We start from the raw sequence: 14,357 nt of genomic DNA, 5'->3' as shown, positions 1-14,357 counted from the left end.
TCTTGTTTTTATTCTTGACTGTATGGGTACATGCATGTATCTACATGTATGAATGTAGAAATGCACCTTTTTAGTTTAACATGTGATACACTATTATGTTTGTTTTTCATATGGGTATGCATGTGTTTGTGTGCATCTGTGTTTATGTACGAGCAGAGTTCTCTTAATGTCTTATTTATGAATGAAGAGGAGTTGGGTTTAGGGTGTTTGGGGTTACTTTTTGACTTTCTATTTGTAATGCACCTCTTTTTTTTAGAATAAAAAAGTAGAAAACTAAAAATAATCAGATCTGAATCAACATAATACTACATATTAAAGACAAACTGATTTAGTTGTATTTTAACCGATGCTTCACAGCACATTTGCTCATTCCCTTTGTACATGTGTGAGATCTCTCTGGATACTCTGGCTTCCTCTGGAAACATATCTGTTGTGTGAATTGGTAACTAAACTGTCTGTTGCCGTATACTAGTCCTGCGATGAGCCTGCACTCTGTCCAAGTTTTACCTTGCCTCTCGATGATAGCTGGGATATGCTCCAGTGACCCAGCGATCCCAAAATCAGAAGAGCAGTATGAATAAAGCATAAGTGGCTTTAATTCTAAAGTTTGGTACATGCCCCTTCTGTTGACATACAGAAGTTGGCGTTATCGTCAGACAGTAAGACAGTAGGACCTCCATCACTTCTGCTGTTCTTAAGCTGTTTCTGGGACCAAAAGTGAGATCTGATGAGTACCCTTAGTGTCACTCTGAAATCCAAACATTTGATTGGCTACTTGCCTTGTTAGCAGTGTTTAGTTGTAGCCAGCTGTTTGGGTTTAATACATTTTGACTTGACTAACATTTTGTTTTTGTGTTGTTGAATGATGAAACATTGAAGATTTATGTACTGTCCTACTGTCATATAAATTATTTAAGTTAGTACTGTATTTATGATTTTTTTTAGTTTGCTTTAAAAGCATTTATAAACTAAACTATAAGTGCATAAAAAAAGAAAGTTAAACATTACCCTCTTGAGACCCAAGCTTTTGTCTGGTGTGCACTTTTAATTCACCTTGCGATTTGGGATAAGTAAGATGGGTACCTTTCACATTTGAAATGATTCGGTACCGATTCCCAGTACCTGGCAATTGGTATCGGTACTCTACGGTACTTATTTTCGGTACTTTTGTGTGTTTATTTGGTAAAATGTATCAATTTGTTTAATAATAAAATGTAAATTATTTTCAATTTCACATATTTACTCTCCAATATAACCTTGTAATGCTGTGTTCATGTCCAGCATTGAAAATCACCTACTCTTCCACTCCCTCACAGTCACAAGGTACATTTAGGTACCTAAACATGGTACCTTTTGATTTTACGTGAATCGGTACCTAAAGTACCTAATTCGGTACCTATCCCTAGTAATGGAACAATTTCTCTTAGAGTTTTAACGCTGCTCCACTGTGGAGCAATGAGACCGTGTCTGAGCACCAAAAAATGGGGTGCTTCTCGAATTACCCAAAGCAATGTCATTTGCATCAGCAAATTGGATATGTTTTCCCACTGTTTTTTTATTTTATTATTTCCAAAATGCTTCAATTCAAGTATCAGAACTCATCTTGAAAAGGTTATCGACTTTTGAGAAGTGCTATGCTCTCTTTTGAACCCAGCACAGTGTATCTTGTGGAGCAGTTTGAATTTTAATCATAGTAGCATGTAGCAATTTGTAAGAGATACGTCTCCCCGTCTCTCCCTCACTCTGTTTCATCTCCCTCTTTTTTTCTGTTTCCATAAAGAGTGTCCTAGTTCTTCCCCCCTCCAGTCAGTCAGGCAGGGACAGGAGCTAAGGCGTTTTCCTCTTCCTGAGGCATCCACTTGACACAACGATTCCAGTTGACTTGAATGGAGCAGGTGGACGTTGTGGGTGCGTGTGAATTGAGTCTGTGTGTTTTTTAAAAAAAGTCAAGTGCAGCGCATGAGTGAATACACTTTTAAGCTGCCACTTAGCATGGTCCTTGTCTCCTTACATGGCACAAGTGCCATCGCTTCCTTTCCACTCTTATCATATTCTCTTGATTGAGCAGCTCCTCTTGCTCCCCTTGCCATGGCATTTATTTGACTTATTCAGCAGGCTAACATTCCTTAAATATTCTTTCTTTCAATTTGTTCCTTTGCTTGGTTTATATTTTCTCTCACTTGTTTGTTTTCCTGTTGTCACTATGGAGGCTGTGTGTATTGGACGGTAGGTTTGATTGCTGCTGGTTAAGCCTGAAGCCTTTGGATCAGTTTCATAATCCCTAAACAGCCTCCGCTTTTCCTCTGTGTTCCTTCATCATGTCTTCATTTGAGCATCCAGACCTACTTAAGCTACATTAATGTCCCTGCAGACACTCTTATCCACTCACTCAGATCTAAAGATGATTCCACTCACTGTATTTTAAAGTGGACTGGGCTGAAGTGTAAATATACCTCGGATTGATTTGAAAATTGGTCTTCCATAGCTTCAAAGCCATGTGGGTCAGAGGAGAAGAGGGCAAACGGGGAAATGTTTCAGAGCTTTGTTTGCACTGCAGATGGATTTCATTCCTCTACCCTAGCTTCTCTTTCTTCCTCTCTCTGTATCTTGTTCTGTTGCTTTCCTCCCTCTCTCTGTCTCTCTCTGCCCGTCCCTCTCTATCTCTTGTTCCCTGAGGAGCCCAGCTGGGAGAGGCAGATAAACACACGGGGGCGCGGGGCTTAAGCACCCACCCTCCCTCCACAATGCCATGCTCTCCTGTTCAAAGGCCCCTGCCAGAAATGAGAGGGGCTAAACCCGAGCCGAAAATCACAGGGAGACGAGGCAGCTGCAAGAGAGGGAGAGAGCGCGAGTATACAGACACGGAGGAAATTAGAGGGAGCGTGGAGGAGATGTTTATCTGCGGGTGTCAGTGATAATTAGGTGGGGGTATTTATTCCTTTCTCTTCTGGTCACTTTTCAACCATTTGTCTGTAGAGATAAGCAGATGCCACAGTCTGCGTGTTCAGTTAGCATCCATTCTTCCCCTGCATATGACTTTGATGCATATATTTAATGTGTTTGCAGATGTGTGAGCACTTTTCTCAGTTGCTTGTGCCATGTCCTGCCACAAAAACAATATCGAGTGAATTACAGAAAAGCCCTTGATCCCTGCAGAGGTTCCAGTTGTGTATCTCTGTAGCCCTGCGGGCAGCACTCCGGCTACACCTGAGGCCCAAAGTGACAGGAAAACATTGGAAATATGAGTCCTGGTTTTATGGTTCAGTACTGGCTTTGATGTGGGCTAACATTAGCCAGCCAAATCTAGCTGAGCCTTTAGTGACCCAGATTAGCCTCTAAAGCATCACCTGGCATTGTGTAGTTATGGTATCCATCAAAAAGGCAAGGCACTATGAGCCCCAGTCTCTTTTCATACCTGTTAAAATTGTTTTGATTGTGTGTGCTTAGCTGTGATGTGTTTGAATTTAACAACATACTGATTAATTTACCCAATCAGGGGGAATAAATTATGACACTGGGTCAGCTCTGAGCTGTCTAAATTTAACAATTGAAGTGACCAACTAGAACAGCTCGGAGAGCACAGACCTCCACCAAGCATATTGTGATTGTCATGCAACACTTTGGTCCTACTTTAATGTTATACTCTCTTTCAGCAGACTGTTTGCTACAATTTGGTGTTAGTTGCAGGTTTGTATGATAATTTGTTTCCTAAAGGGGTTGAAAATTATGATGACCCAGTACATATTTCATATTCTGGATCTTAGTATCCAGAATATTGCCAGGATCTGGATCGTACTTTTACATCTGTCAGAAATGATGGTGTTTTGTTTTGTATTCTTTTGCAAAGCAATCCAACCATTTAGAGTTATATACACATATGGTGTAAACAGCCTTATCTCACAATGATAAAAACAAATCCTTTAAAAACTCCTGGATCCAGACGGTGATCCAGATCACCTCAAAAATTTAATCACTTTTTCCTTATCCCATTTTGAACATTTTCTGATTATTTCATCAAGACCCATTTGTTACTTTTTGAATTATGTTGTTCACAGATAAACAAACTGACAAACTATCCCCAAAACACAACCTCCCTGGCAGAGGTAATAAGATGCACTCTAAGCTGGGTTGAGTTGACTTGAGCTGGGTTTTGATCATAGCTACTATCCCCCAGAACTAGGAACTTTTCTCCAGAGCTACATGGATTACCATCAGAACAAGGGTAGAAATGTAGTTCTAGGAATAAATTCACTCCTGAAAACAGCCCTACCTGGAGGTCGTACTTCTCAGAAGTCCAGGGACATTGAGAGGCCAGGCCAGCAAGGTGAACATTTCTGATTGGTGGAGCGTTTGCAGTGTTTTTATTTTCCCCTCAATCCACAACACCATACACAGCTGTAACTGACTTGGTTTAATAACTCCTAAACAGTCATCTCTGAGCTTGATAGTTGGAATGTGTCACCGCCAGCTAAAGAGTGGCCCTGTAAACTGGAAATGCATCAGTATGGTCAGTAGTATGGATATAGAGTTCACAGAAGCTGCTGAGACATCGAGAAGTTCTCTGGAATGACTCCTAGATTAGTTTTATATACACATAATAGTCTCATCAGACAGGTATTCAATAATGATCCAAAACTGTTACAGAAGGACGTATCCTGCTGATAGTGGATGATCACTTGGATCTTTTTTCAAACTGAGATATGGGTTGGTCTCTGCTGTCTTCATGCTTTAGACAGGGGAGCAGTCCGCTGTTTCGCCGCTCAAACTGTTTTGGACTTTTAGAAATGGCTTCGACTGGCAACGGCTTTGCCACTAAGGCTTGTCTCCACAAAAGTATCTATTGACAGTGCAATATGTATAACCACTGAAGCCAGCACAGTCTGAATATCCTTATGATAATGATGACAACTTGTCTTCTCCTGTCATTTTTGCTGGCCTTTGGCATTTGTTATTGTCTTACTGCCCCCTACTGGTGTGGTGGTGTTCATACGTCATTGTGCAGTTTTGCATGTCTTCAGCCCTGGAGCTGAAATGCTGACAAACAATGAGCCACAGAAATGCTGTAGTTCTGGGGAATGTTCCAACAGAAAGTATTTTTGGGCCCTCTTGAAGTACCACACCTTCCTCACCTTCTAAATGAGGCCTCGGGGTTTGAGGCGAATAGAACGATAACGTGAAAGGTGAGCAGACAGAAATGCAAGCTTCTCCTACATATATAGACCACAGGAATCAAATTAGTTGTGAGTTCCCTGATAAGTCTGATACTTTTTATAATATTCCACAAAGGACAACTTGATGAAGCCATGGTTTCTCTCCATTCAATCCAACCACCTGAAATAGTTACATGTATTTTTATCTTCCTTTACTTCCCTCATTGTGATGCCAGAGGAAGTAAGTGTGACATTTTTGTATGGCTGTTACAAAACTTTGATTAATGTGGAATATCAAAAACCTCTGAGCTTTGTAAGGAGTAAGATTTATATGCCACGTAATGGCAGTTGCACTGATTAAACTATTTGAATTCTCTGGAAACTGCATAAAGATCATCTCAGCTGTACAAATAATCAATGAAAAAAAAAACATGTTTAACTGTTTGTTGTTACAGAGATGGGGTAAAAGTGCACAATGGCCCATATGTAATACAGTTACTAAGTACTGTACATCCATTAAGCAGCCTGCACCTTAAGAACTGTAAAACTTCAGCTTCTCTTAATGACTGCATTGGTTTAAACAGTACCTCAAAACTAGATGTTTGTAAATTGAGCTGAACTAAACACCTGTAATGGCTCAACCTCTTTAGAAATGCTAGTTTACACACTGTGAATGAAAATGCATGGCTGAGTCTAGCATACTGCATACATGCTTAATTACAGGGCACTGTCTGAACTCTTCACAGATATTGCCAGGAGCATTACATTAGCACAGCTGAATGATCTGATATTCAGTTGCATCGAATACAGCACCCTCTTGAGGCCGAGAGACATTCAAGCAAAAGCTGTTTCTCTTCCTTGGCTGATGGCAAGCTACACTATTTAGATGCTTGTGCTATGGTAGGCTGGAAGGGGGCATCATGCAAACCAGGCGTCAGGTCTGATTATGGTGATCATGCTTGTGAGAACTCTTAAGGCGATACAAGCTTTATATGGAAAACTAGGCCGGAAAATAGAAAGCATATTAAAGGCTGTGTGTGTGTGTGTGTGTGTGTGTGTGTGTGTGTGTGTGTGTGTGTGTGTGTGTGTGTGTGTGTGTGTGTGTGTGTGTGTGTGTGTGTGTGTGTGTGTGTGTGTGTGTGTTTTCAGAATCCTGACTGTCTGGTTGGTCCTTACTTTAGTTTCAGTCTTTCAGAACTTAGAGAACAGTCCTATGGACCAGCAGGTGTCACTCTTTGATTCCCTTTCTTGCTGCTGTCTCAAGATTTGAAAGCACATGAAGGCTGTTTCCCAAAGCCCAGGTACCTTGCCTTGCCTTGCCTTGGTAGGCAGTGCCTCCGAAGCCACTTCCTTCCAATCCAAGGCAAGTGTCCTGCCTCTGCTCAAAAGGAGATGCTAATGGAACAGCCTACAAAGGCATATTGTGGGAGGAGCTCAGACGGCTTCAAATATTGTCATAACTTGCCACTTTTCTACACTTTCTGCTTTTTTATTGTCACATCATTGACACTCTGCAGGTGCAGGTTCTCAGTAATTATAGTTATGTGAGTGACACAAAATAGTTAAGTGGTGGACATGGTATAAGTTGTTATTTTCAGAGGTGTATTTTGTTACTTACATTTAATTTGGAATTTACCACGCGCCTCCGCTGGTGCGTCTTTTCCTTCCATTTTTTTTCCTTTTTTGTAGATTCACGCGTTGCATGTTGGGTATTTATAGCCATGGCAAGGCAGCTAAGGATACACCTGTGTATCCTTGGTCAATTAGCCACATGCTAACCAAACGGAGGACATATGCCTCCGGAGGACATGAACATTGGAACAGCACTTGGGCAGCGACTGATGATGTGGATGCCTGCCCACGCCCACCCCACGCCCACATCAGACCAAGGCAAGGCAAGGTACCTTGGCTTTGGGAAACAGCCGAAGAGTTCAGACAAAAGATTCCTTTTTGTTTGTGTTTATATTCCAATGCCATTAAACTCATGACAAAAATACTCACGGTACAATGTGAACTGCAGTGGTGGTTAAGTCCCCATCAGGTGTGAATGCAGCGAACGCACCATGTGTTCTATTCTTCCACAATCTGAGAGTCTGTCTTTTTTAATTTGGCACAGCCCACTGCAGCTATTTGTAGTCCATGTGCTGATGTGGCATAAATGCTATCAGTGGATGTCAAATTGGCTTCATGGCGGGAAAATTGTTAAGATGTCCGTAAGCACATTTTTCTAAAGATGGTGCTGCTGATAGTCATTTTCCCCACTTAAGCTTTTTATTAAAATATACTCAGTATAGCTTCAAAGTTTCATGTCACTCAGTTTTAAAGAATCCAAGAGAAAAAGTTGTTTTGGGTCCAGCATACATGGAAGATAGCTTCTAAAATTGATCTGAATAGTCTTAAAATAAGCAAACTAATGCTACTTGAAAAGTCAGTTTAGTTTATTTTAGTCACTTTGAACATAAAGACTCATATGCACAATGAAGTGGAAACGAACAAATGTTGAGTTAAGAAAGAAAATCACAAAAAAAAAGAAAGTAAATCAGCATCAACAAAACAGGACTGAAAGGCGTAGGCTGAAGCTTTTGCTGATTTCAGCTACCCTTCTCAACTCATCTCCTATTCAGCTTCTTTAGTATAGAGCATTAAGGTAAACATAACTTGATACTCATTCATCACAAGATTAATATGATTTCACACCCTGTCTGTACTTCGCAATCATCTTTTGTTTAAATAATTTCTTGAACCTACCATATGTTTGACATTCTTTCATTTCTGTGTGTAATCTATTCCACAGACTAGCTCCATACACTGAAACACATCTTAGTTTAACATTTGTTCTGCTCCTTGCTTTTGCAAACATACAGCTCCCTCTCAGTTCATACTCACACTTTCACATCTTAAAACACCTTTGGATACAATCTGGTAACATGTTGTTGTATGCTTTGAACATAAGTGAGGCTATTCTTATATCCACAACCACACCAAAGTTTATAGTCTGTAGATTTAAAAATAACTTGTGTGTTGGCTCTGGATAATCAGCTTGGTTTATGAGCCTGATCGCTGTCTTTTGAAGGTAAAAAATATAAATCATGATTGCTTTGTAAGTTCTACACATCCACATTGCATTCATACACTGAACGAAGCCAGTTTCTCTACCACAACCTGTACCCAAAGGCCTTTCAGAGAATTTGGTGGTACACTCAACCAGTCTCACAGCAACAGACCACTGTTCACTACACCAGCCAAAGGATTTCCACCTCAAGCATCACTTTTAAGATCGTCTTAGATTTATTGCATTTAACAGGAGATCACAGTGTCAAAATGGTTTGCAGAGTGTTGCTTAAGTTGCCAGAGTTTGCACCTCTGATCCTCCTTTCAGGTTTACAACATAATCTTTGTACTGTTTATACATTACCACAGTCATTGTGTCTATTTTATAGCTTAACAAACCAGGATAATAAATCTGGTACGGACTGACACGTTGATGTTTTTGACACATTCAGTTGTTTTGGCAACAAAACACACACATGCATTTTTGTATTTACGCTAACAATGATAAGAATTGTAAAGCATTGTGTAACTCATCAAGCGGCCAGTTTCAAGTGACCAAAGCAGTACCATATGAAAAAGAGAATCTGATAGCAACCCCAAGTGACTTTGAAACTCTCATTTTAACAGTCTAACTAAAATCTGTGTTTTTCTTTGTCTTTGCAGCTTTTTTCCATTTTTGCATTTGCAACTTGTGGGGGCTACTCTGGGCAGCTACGGGTCAGTGTGGACTGCATGGAGAAGGCCAGCAGCAACCTCAGCATTGCCATTGACTTTGCTTATCCTTTCAGGTGAGCTTAAAGGTTCCAGTGCTACACAGAAACACTATCTATGCCAGGAATCTTGTCTTATTAAAATGATCTGATCTAGAATGACAAAGGCCCCACAAAAAAAACTAGACAGTCCAAGTTTTGGTGCAAGACGTGTTAACTTAGATTTTTTCATTTTTCTCTCATTTGGCAGAGTTTTAGTCACAGAAAATCAGTAGTCCAGTTGCTCTAATCTTCTTGGGTTTAACAATCTTAACAATCTCTTCATGTTTCAGGTTGTATCAGATGTCGTTTGAGGCTCCAGCATGCGAGGCTATGAGGAGGGATCGCGTGTACCTCATCGGAGACTATTCATCCTCTGCAGAGTTCTTCGTCACCATTGCCGTCTTTGCCTTCCTGTACTCCCTCATGGCTACCATTGTCTACGTCTTCTTTCAGAACAAGTACCGTGAAAACAACCGGGGACCCCTCATTGTGAGTGCATATATTTACCACGAACATTTGCCTTTCTGTCGGAAATCACACAAAAATATCACATTTTATAATCCTACCCTAAAAACCCCTGACAAGTCATTTTAGACTGAGTTCTCCTTCAAGTCATAACACACAAAGAGTTAAAGCAAGCCTTACCTTTCTACCACTGGTTGTACACAGGAGAGAAAACTGTCCGTGTCTTTTCTTTTTTGACAGGACTTTGTGGTGACAGTGGTGTTCTCCTTCATGTGGCTGGTCAGTTCCTCTGCTTGGGCCAAGGCTCTGTCTGAAGTAAAATTGGCCACTGATCCTGATGAGGTGCTGCTCCTTATCTCTGCTTGCAAACTCCAGACAAACAAGTGTGGCTCTGTGCATGGACCACGCTGGTCTGGACTCAACACCTCGGTGGTAGGTTTGAAGGATACAGGATCCCAAACACTGAAAATGCAGAGATTACTTTATAAAAGTGTTACTCTGTCCCGTAGACAGTGTGTGCTTAGTGCCAAATGGTAATAGATCTGAAGTTGAAATGCAAGTCTGACCGGATTCTTTGTCATTGTCCTTTTCTCTTCCTCCTTAGGCTTTTGGGTTTCTCAACTTTGTTCTTTGGGCTGGGAACATCTGGTTCGTCTTCAAGGAGACTGGTTGGCACAAGGGGGCTTCAAGGTTTGCAGGCGGAGCACCTGAAAAACAAGCTGGCACCTTTGACCAGCAACCTTACAACCAGGGAAGCTTTGACCAGTCAGGGAGCTACAACTCTCAGGGCAACCTTGGCCAGGTTTCTGATTACAGCCAGGTGGGAGGGCCTACCTCCTACTCCAATCAAATGTAGCCGTGCCTTTTTGTTTTCTTAGCGGCACTCCTGCATTTTAAACCAGGATAGCAGGGGTGTTAGGAGGATGAAATTACAGATTATTTTTCTTCCTCAATTAAATTTGTCCTCAACTTTCTGCGCAAAAAATAAGAAAAAAGATAAAAACTAAAAAGGCATCAGAGGTGTCGGATGATACCCAGTGTAGATTCAGGTGTTGTTGGGTATTGTAAAAATATAGATATGGTCCTTTCCTCCTCTGTGCGACGTGCTGTTTGCTAAATGTTGTATTTCTTGTCATTTGAAACAAGTTTCTCTCTCAATACTTAGTAATAGACATTCACCGTTACCACTGGATGTCTTTTTTTAAAATGGTTTACAATGTGGTGAGAGGAGAAAGTGCTCTATGTTTCTTTATCTCAAGTCTTTTGAAATGGTGACAGCTAAGTGCATGATGTTGTGAATGTGCCCTCCCTGTGAAACTTGTCAATGAAATGCAAATGCACTCTTAAAGTTTACAAACTTTACACTGCCCTGTCTCATTATTGAAAGATTCTTTGAATCAGTGTTATGAGGTGTTGTGATTTTTTTCTAATCTAAAAATAACTATTTTGATGATGGTATTTCTAATTCAGGAGCTGATGCAGAATACTGTTTAGGAAGATTTCTTCTCAGATTTGTCTGCACAAATATTTCATCTCTTGTTATACGTAAATCATGTCAGAATTCCAGAAATATATAGCAATAACCTTATTCTAAACATTACACTCTCCACTGCATCATTAAAAAAACAAATTCAGATATCAGAGCATGCTTTTTGTCCACAGTTTCTTTTTTTGCTTCATTATATCTAAATCATTATATATATATATATGTTGAGGGAGATTATCCCCCTCATTGTTTACAAGTGGCTGTTCCTGCTACAGATTACTGTGTGTTTTTTATGCTGTATATGAATAACAGGGAAATTGTAAACATTTGTTATGCCTCTCTGAAGCATGTCCTGTTCTGCTTTTTTTAAGCCCAGCAAAAAAGCACATCAGTTCCACTGTGATATTACACACATACATACACACACTCACACACCAAAAAAAAGAGCAGACTTGTGTGCATAACTATTACTGTGCTTTTCTTTGTATTTGGGGTTAATTTTACACACACAATGTACAATTTATGTATACTGTTGAGGAATAACACCCAGATGCTATTTGTATGCATTCCTATAACTTGTGCAGCCCTATTTATTAACCTCTTTAGCATGTAGCTTGCATGGGTGTAAAGCAGATTCAGTTTCAGTGTATGTGTAACAGTTTGGCATCCATGATGAGGCATTGATGCTAATAAAGGTGCACAAATTTGTTCATCAGTGTTTCCTGTCTGCCTGTTCAGATAACTTGAAGAGCAAAGAATGTGGAGTGTGACCTTTGAGTTGCTCAGATGGTTTCATCAAAACAGAAATACTCTGTCAAGAGATGCTAACTGGTACAAAGAAAAGCCTTAGGGGTTCCAAACAAATCTTGATCTAATTTGTTGCTTAGCCTCGTCTTGAACCCTAGAAGCAATGCAAACTTTGTTGAGCGCTTAAAAAGAGCCTCTACATGAGATATTCTCTTTTTCAGTCGAAGTGTTTCAGTGTTGTCTTGATGTGCTCAGTTTTTCAACCCAGGTTTCAACCAGCAATCTGCCAGTGAGGCAGCAGACCTGACCACAATGTTGACTTTGGTGCAGCCCATACAGATCCAATCTCAGCCTTTAACAGGGTGTTTCTCAACTTGCACTGCACTCAGATTGTTATCTGGTTATGGACTTGGTGAAGACTCACACACCTAGGACTCAAGACTCAATTCAGACTTGAGGCTTGGTGGCTTGAATTTTACTTTGTTTTGGGTTGCTTTTTCTGAAAAAGAAACAAAAAAGCCTTTACACATTTTCATAAATGGCTTTATAACTGCATTGCAGTTTGTGGGTCATAAGGTGTTATTTTTACTTGAAACCCGATCAGATTTCCAACTCAGGCTTTAACAACCCATAGTCTCTTCACTGCAGATCATTCCTGTAGCAGTTGACAATTTTCAGATAATCCTTATTTCAGATGGTTTAAGTACGAATGACACAGCACTGTGATATTATGGCATTACATCTCCCCAATTAAGTCTGGATGTAACATCAGAGAAAAACAACTGCTGGGACAATGTGATCGTTTGCCCAAATTTACCCACTGCCAAACCAAATGTCAGACGATGTCACCACAATCCTGTGGTTTCTTCTGATGCCTGCTACTTAAAAAAAAATCAGCGGTTTCTGCCAGTTGTTGATGGTTTACACTGCTAAACAAGTAGAAACCAGAAACCTCATGTTAAACAACATCAGTCCAACATGTTTTATACAGAAATTAAGTTTCTGTTGTTCTCCTAATTGTAGTGGGCTAATTTAACAAAAGTAAATGCAGTGATGCCATCTTGTGGCCAAAGTGTATGTATGCCATGCCACTGATTCTTTCCTGCCTCTGGTGGTTCTTCCAGCAGAGTGGGGTACAGCAGCCTGTGATCTTATTACAGTTTTTCTTGATTGTTTACACACATTTTTGGTGCCTGAGACACAATGACCACAACATATAACCAATGCACCAACTCCATGAACTAAGTCTGCTAAACTATAAGCACAATTCCTGCTTTACACTCGGACTGCAGATCTACAACACACTTTTTTCAAAACACTACACACAATTCTCTAAGTTTTGGCACAATTTTCATGAAGTAAACTTCTTGTTTTCACAAAGAACACAATGCCACTCCAAACAGTAAAAGTAATATTCCTATTATGCACACTGACTCATCACACCTGTAAACATCTGTCACACAATTTTACAATTAGCAATCAGAGCTTTAGCATAAAAGGGCAACAGGTGAGTTTCTCTGTTTTGGAACAATGGATGCCAACATTGAAATCATAATCTCTGATGAGATCAGGGTCACTTTGGTTGACCATGTGGTAAACCATGGTCTAACAACGACAGAGGCTGGGCAAAGGGTGCAGCCAAATTTGAGCAGATACACAGTTGCATCCATCATCCGGACTTTCCAAAATGAAAATAGGTAAGAAATTTAGTCTTACTAGTATTAGGAAATTGTTGTACTGCAATTCAACACAGCACTCAATGAGTACAGTATTACAGTATTGCCAGTGGACTGTTCTGAAGGACTGTAAAAAAGTAAAGTGTTTATTTGAGAAATGTTTTCCTTATTTTTATCCCTTCACAATATTTACAGTATTTCACTCTCTGTATTGCAGAGCTGAAAGATGACCATCAAGACGAGGCGGTCTACTGTCTCCTGAACAGGAAATTCAAATTGTGAACATGATCATGTGAACAGGATCATGAGAACATGCGTGAACGTGAACATCCTAGAGAATGATGCCATTACATTACGACAAATCCAAAGAAAAGTACTAGAAAGCAATGACATTTTTCCAAATGTTGATAGAATAAGTTTAACCCACATCATGCATGAATGCTATTTTTGTATTAATGCTAGAATTTTAAAATAGTTGCTTATTGGCATCTTTTTTTATTTTCTTTACAATCCCCCAAATCATACCTGTATTTTTAAGCCACATAATGAAAGCAATCTTTCCTCACCAGCACAGTATCCCTCACCTTGGCTCTGATCCTGCATACTGTCTCTGAAATGTAGTTTACAGTGATAAAAAGATTTGACAGATGCCAAGATCCACATCGATGTAAACATACAGAGGCACAGCTATTATATTTGCTGTCCTCTTAACAAGTAATTGATTTTTCATTTAGAGTTACTGATATTCAATGAGGGTATGAATTGAGAATTTATTACAGCTGCTTCAATGAAGTGGGATTTTGTGTTTTTTTCTTGAGGTTGTGTTATGAGTTGCATTTCCACAAGTTTCAGCTAAGCCTACACAGTTTCACAAAAACGAAACTTCCATAAGATGTCCTGTTTCTTGTACAGTCAAGGGGAAAGACACAAAAGCGAAACCTTGACCATTTTTCACCTGAGCGCGTCTGATTTCTCTGTTATGAATTCCGTGAAAACGAAACCTAGCTTCCTATGAAACCTTTGGACGCCA

General features: G+C 40.0%; 1 protein-coding gene across 1 annotated transcript in view; it reads left to right on the top strand.

Moving 5' to 3' along the window:
• Positions 1 to 11,593, top strand: part of synpra (synaptoporin a) — a 26,501-nt gene extending 14,908 nt beyond the window's left edge. The window contains exons 3-6 of the mRNA XM_074670537.1: positions 8,865 to 8,989; positions 9,244 to 9,442; positions 9,659 to 9,850; positions 10,023 to 11,593. Of these exons, the coding sequence (XP_074526638.1) occupies positions 8,865 to 8,989; positions 9,244 to 9,442; positions 9,659 to 9,850; positions 10,023 to 10,274 (768 nt within the window). The 3' untranslated portion in view covers positions 10,275 to 11,593. The remainder of the gene's footprint in view (positions 1 to 8,864; positions 8,990 to 9,243; positions 9,443 to 9,658; positions 9,851 to 10,022) is intronic.
• Positions 11,594 to 14,357: the final 2,764 nt, after the last annotated feature.

The sequence above is a fragment of the Halichoeres trimaculatus genome, unplaced genomic scaffold (genome assembly GCF_033239565.1).
Source record: "Halichoeres trimaculatus isolate MK-OKI-2021-1 unplaced genomic scaffold, fHalTri1.1 fHalTri1_scaffold_1, whole genome shotgun sequence".
NCBI classification, from domain to species: domain Eukaryota; kingdom Metazoa; phylum Chordata; class Actinopteri; order Labriformes; family Labridae; genus Halichoeres; species Halichoeres trimaculatus.
The sequence above is the reverse complement of the archived record's forward strand: the minus strand, read 5'-3'. Positions and strand labels throughout refer to the sequence as shown.